The sequence below is a fragment of the Myotis lucifugus genome, unplaced genomic scaffold (genome assembly GCF_000147115.1).
Source record: "Myotis lucifugus unplaced genomic scaffold, Myoluc2.0 scaffold_10166, whole genome shotgun sequence".
Lineage (NCBI taxonomy): Eukaryota > Metazoa > Chordata > Mammalia > Chiroptera > Vespertilionidae > Myotis > Myotis lucifugus.
In genome coordinates, this window is record NW_005881214.1 from 1 (window position 1) to 5,914 (window position 5,914).

Here is a 5,914-nt window from a genome sequence, read left to right on the forward strand (position 1 = left end):
AAAGCCTTGATAGTAATAAGATTAATGGGTCTTCATTCAACAAATTTAATTATTTTGGTAATTTTTAATTGCTTTTCACTTTTTATTGTAATTTTTCAAAATGATTTATAAACATTGTACTTTGGTTTAAAATGAAACTAAATTGCACAAATCTTAAGTGTACAGCTCTGTGAATTTTTACATATGTATATACCCATGAAACCTACCCATGTCAAGAGATAGAACATTTCTAACCCCTCTAAGGTTCCCTTATGTTCCTCTCCAGTTAAACACCCTTCCCACCACAAAATGACTGCTATTTTGACTTGGATGACCATCAGTTAGTCTTATGATTAAAACTACTAAAAAATTATATAATATATATATATATATTTTGGTGGATATGTTTACTCATTTTTGGGGGGTTTACACATGGATTTTCTGGGTTAAGGACAGACTTGTGTTTAACTTCAGAAGGTAGTGCCAATTTATATTCTATGATAGCAATTCATAAAAAAAATCAAAATTAAATTATTTGAAGCTTATGGTGAAATTTGAATATCCTGAAACTTTTTTCTTTTCTAAAGTATTTTATTTTGTCAAAAATATACAAAGAAAAGTCAACAAGTATTATGTTATAGTTGCCAGTAAGGTAATTTTGTTTTAATCAAATACTTTTTTCTCTATGCTAGTAACTTTTTTCCCTCTTTCTCTCTCCGTAGGATTGTCTTTCCTGTGGGTTGGCAGGCAGTTGTAGGACTGCAAAATGGGTCTCCGGATTCACTTTGTTGTTGACCCACATGGTTGGTGCTGCATGGGTTTGATTGTCTTTGTCTGGTTATACAATATTGTTATAATTCCCAAAATTGTCCTCTTTCCTCACTATGAAGAAGGACATATTCCAGGCATATTAATAATAAGTAAGTTTCTAGGTCTTTATTTCTTTATATAATTAAAGATTTTCTTCATTGTGGATGTTTTTGGAATATAATGTTACTATGTTAATCTTCCTTTTAATATTAGTGCTATTAATACTAAGTTATTTACTGAATTATGGAAATTTTAAAAAATAATGTCCTTTATATACTGTTTTGCAGGGTTAGATAAATGGGTTAGATATCTAACTCTACAAAATCTATAAAGATCATTTTATTTAAAAAAAGATACAATTGTGTTAATTTGTGTATTTTTAATATTTTTGTTATGTACTTACTGCAAATGTACAAAGAGTTTAAGTATGAAGATGGTATGTATACATTAATGAGAAGTAAGATTTTTGTGATACAAATGTTCATTATGACACTTTGAACTTCTACATAATTACTTTCTGCTATAATTCATTGGTGATGACTTGCTTATGATTAAATTTGAAATGACATATTGTACATGTACATGGCATTTACAGTTTCCATATACAGTATGTCATTTTGACCTCACAAGAGCTGTGAGAAATATGGTTTCTGATATATAAATGATAAAATTGACCAGTGCCATGCCGTCAGCCCTGGAGTTAACACTTGAACTAAATTTCCTATTACAGGTGCAGTGCCCTCTCCTCCACCCCACCCTCAAAAAATGCCTACTCTTTTATTCATTTAAAAGGTTGAATTTTGATGAATGAATTTTTTTCTCTTACTGTTACTTTATCTAGTTTTTCATTTTAAAAAAGTTTCTAGATTCTTTATTTTCAAATGAAATATCTTAAATCTATAGAAAGGAACAATTGAACATCACTAATTCAAAGTAATTTTGAGGATAGCCAGTTAAGAATTAATGAAAAAGTTTAATTGTAGGATAGGCTAAAGAATGCTGCTTTAATTTTTCCATATATAGTACATGTATTTAATAGGGAGCCCATTCATTTATGCCTTGCTTATTGGGAATTTCTATTAATAAAGAATATGATTTACAACAAGTTTATTAGTTATTATGCAAAGTAACATTTAAAAGTGGTATACTTAAGATAGTCCTCTTGGCAGTATTATTTGATGAATCAAGTAAATTAATCATTTAATTTTTCCATCTTTTGAAAATTATTTATCTGGATGGTATTAATTAAAATGTGCAGTTATACTTTAAATATGCTTGTTGATAAAAATGTGTCTAAGAGTAAGTGACTAATTTTCTTTCTTTCCCTTCCCTTTCCCTTTGCCCTTCTCCTACCCTTTTCCTTTCCTTTTCCCTTTCCTTCTAGTATTCTATGGCATTGCCATATTTTGTCTGGTTGCCTTAGTAAGGGCCTCAATAACTGATCCAGGAAGACTCCCTGAAAACCCTAAGATCCCACATGGAGGTATGGTACTCTTCAGATTTATCAGTTTTACTTTTCCGGAATTACTCTTCTTATCAATGTATTTATTGCCTTTAGTATGCATTAGTTATACATGACATCTATTACAGCTTTCAAGTTTTTTCTCAGATGTTTCCTTTCTAGAGTTCTCTATTTAAAATTGCAAATCCCAGTTGACTCCTCATACCCCTCTCCTTGGCTCTCTCTTTCAGTTTGTGCATTGGTTTCTCTCTCCTCCCACCCTCGATCTGTAAAGATTTGTTGTTTCGTTTTCTTCATTTGTTCAGTGCTGTATCCTCAGTGCCTGGAACAGTCTTTGTCACTTAGTAAATACTGGGTAAATATTTGTTGAGTGGTATATAATTATTTGAGAAATTAGTATTTTTACTTAATAATAAAATTTTTATGAAAAATTTCATGATTAAAAAAAATATTGGCAACTAGTTAAAAATTTTAAAAAATTGTTTTAAAATGAATACCAAGCAGATTAATATCTGTGGGCCTAATTGAATCATGAAACCACATTGTTACCTTTAGCTTATAGACTGTAGCAACGGAGGACACCATCTTGCTCACTATTTGGATATCTGCATTATATCTGGTCCCATTGACATTTGGCCTATTTTTCTTCACTAAGTTCAGAAGATTTCTGTCCAATAAAAAAAGATATGTTCATTTATCATATTTTAATGTTTTCAAAGCCTCTTGATATCTATCTCATGTCATATAATCCTCAGGGTAATTGTATGAGGTAGGTAGCCTGCGTGACCAGAAGCATAGATTATGCTTTATAGGTCACATGGCAGAATATTACAGAAAGATTTGAGGCACAGAACCTTGTTCCACCAGCTTTTACTATGGCTTTAAATATGGATTAAAAAAAATCATGACCTCCTGGTTCAAAGGTCGATGCTCAACCACTGAGCCAGGCTGTCTGGGCCCCAGAATTTGATTTTACAAGCTTTTCAGCATGCAGATAAAATAGTCAAGTGAAATAATTAAATGCTATTTATATTATTCAAATTATTCACACATGTCTGAAATACAGAAATATTACTTTTGTCACTTTCAAATTTCATGAAATGATTTTATTCAATCTCTTAACTTTTTAAAATAGCTTTATTGAGTATAATTCATATGCAATATAATTTATCCATTTAAATTATACACTTTAGTGGCGTTTAGTATATTCACAGAGTTATGCAACTGTCACCACAATCAGTCTTAGAACATTTCATCATCAAGCTGTTTCTTAACTAGTAATTTTGACTTTACTGTTTTTTGTCATTACTAGAGCTACTTTTTGACATATGGTTAGAGAACAAAATCTTTCTTTCTAAGTTTTAAAAAATATATCATGTTTTAAATTTGTCTAATATTGTCTCTTGAAATTTAACCCATGCTGTTAATGCTGAGGGTCATGTATTCACTCATAGTTTTGCCTTTTTCCTCCCTCTTATATTGTTTTATTTTATTATTGTTATTTTTGTTAATCCTCACTTGAGGATATTTTTTCTATTGATATTTAGATAGAGTAGAAAGGGCGGGGAAGAGAGAGAGAGAAACATTGATGTGAGAGAAATACGTCGGTTGGTTGCCTCCTTCACGCACCCAACTGGGGCCAGGGATCAAACCTGCAATCCAGGTATGTGCCCTTGACCAGAAATCGAACCCATGAGCCTTTGGTGTGCGGCTGGTGCTCTAACCTCTGGACACACCAGCCAAGGCTTATATTGCTTTTTCTATTTTAAATTTTTATTTTTAATCCTCACATCAGGATATGCTTTTTAAAATTGCTTTTTAGAAAGAGTAGAAGGGAGAAAGAGAGAGAGAGAGAGAGAGAGAACTATTGATATGAGAGAGAAACATCAATCAGTTGCCTCCCATAGGTGTCCCGACTGGGGATGGAACCCGAAACCCAGGCATGTGCCCTGACTGGGAAAGGTTGTCCAATACAACCTTTTGTTGTATTGGACAATGCTCCAACCAACTTAGCCACCTGGCCAGGGCTTATAATGCTTTTTAAAGGTGATCTGTAGGAGACTTACTAACATTTATTTCCTACATTGGCAACCATTTCTGTCAGGAAACCACTATTAAGACCTAAACCTTGTATTGATTTTGGTAGTTTTAAATTATATTTTCCCCCAAAACATTACGTTGTGATTTGAAATGCAGTAATTGAGAGAAGGCCCCTTAACAATTTGAGTCTTTTAAGACTAAAACAGAAGGTGCTTCCTTTCTGAGGGATAAACAAAACAAAATAAAACCTTGTTTTATATTCATTCATATATTTACAGCATTAATAAGGATCCATGTTAAACAGTGTTATGCTCACCTGGAAAACTGCTGAATATTCTATTGAGATCTTCCCATGGGACCTCCCCTAAAATCTTCACCCTTAAAGCCCTTAGAGGAGGACCCTGTGTGCTCTTCCTCGGGAGCACGCCCTTGCCTTTCCCTTTCTCTGCCCTCTTCCCCCTCCCTGTCCCAGGCCCATTACCATTAGCTTCCTCACTTCCAAGCTCCAAGGGCCCTTCCAGGTAACTTGTTTCCTAAGTCTATTTCTTCTAGGAATTACCTTTCTACCTCTATGATTTACCAAATAAATGTTCTCTTACAAAAAAAAGTGATGCTGTGTACTTATATTAAAATCTCAGTCATTTGTGGAGTTTGTCTTTTTCTCTCTGATTAGTTTTAGGTTTTGATTTTTCTTCTTAAAAATACATGTGAGTTTTTAATTTATTTATAGTTATCATAAAGTAGCAATTGGATTTTCTCTCCCATAGGCTTTTATTTTATATTTTGAGATGGCTGGTACAAAGTATTGTAGGTAGTTATCAGACATCAGGATATATTGGCCACCAGGTCCCATTGGCACATGCATACACCTGAAGAAGGAACGGGAGAAGACTAAGACATGAATTACAGATTTGTAGGTTGAAACTATTCTAATAACCTCCTAAACCCATCTGAAAATCTTTTCCAAATCCCCCCCATAAACTTTCCCCAATGAACTCGTTAATATGAGAAAATAAAATGGTTTGAGGGTTGGGAATGCAATCTCTGTTTCTCTAATGAGATTATAGGATTGATTTTGATTTATTAATCCATGAAACCAGAACTCACCATTATTCCTTTATTATAGCCTTTAGATAAAATTTCTAGAAATTTGTTTAAATAAAATTCTGTTTTAATAATTTGGTTGTATTTTAGAGTTTTATCATTGAATTTTACTTGTAGCAATATGTCCCAAACCCAAATACATTGTTTTCTATCCCTTAGTTTGACTAATAATAGTGTCTTATTTTTTTTATAGTATTTAAAATTAGAAACATACAAAATCAGACATCATAAAACAGAGTAACAACATTTATGTGAAATACTGGAGACTAGAGGAAAAATTTCTTAGACCTATATATTGAAGACTTTCTATAAAATCTGTAAATAATTGTTGCTAAATTTCAACATTACTCATTTACCTTCATTAAATGGATTTTAATTTTTTTCTCTAGAAAGGGAGTTCTGGGAATTATGTAACAAGTGTAATTTGATGAGACCAAAGCGTTCCCACCACTGCAGGCGCTGCGGCCACTGTGTTAGGAGAATGGATCATCACTGTCCATGGTAAGAAATAAATAATTC

At 32.5% G+C, this 5,914-nt stretch overlaps 1 protein-coding gene across 1 annotated transcript; it reads left to right on the forward strand.

The window, feature by feature from the left end:
* Window positions 1-706: 706 nt before the first annotated feature.
* On the forward strand, window positions 707-5,896 carry LOC102431474 (palmitoyltransferase ZDHHC21-like; the record flags this gene model as incomplete). The annotated part of the gene is made up of 3 exons (XM_006109462.2): window positions 707-899; window positions 2,174-2,272; window positions 5,785-5,896. Coding segments are annotated over exons 1-3 (365 nt in total), but the record flags the coding sequence as incomplete, so codon positions are not given.
* Window positions 5,897-5,914: the final 18 nt, after the last annotated feature.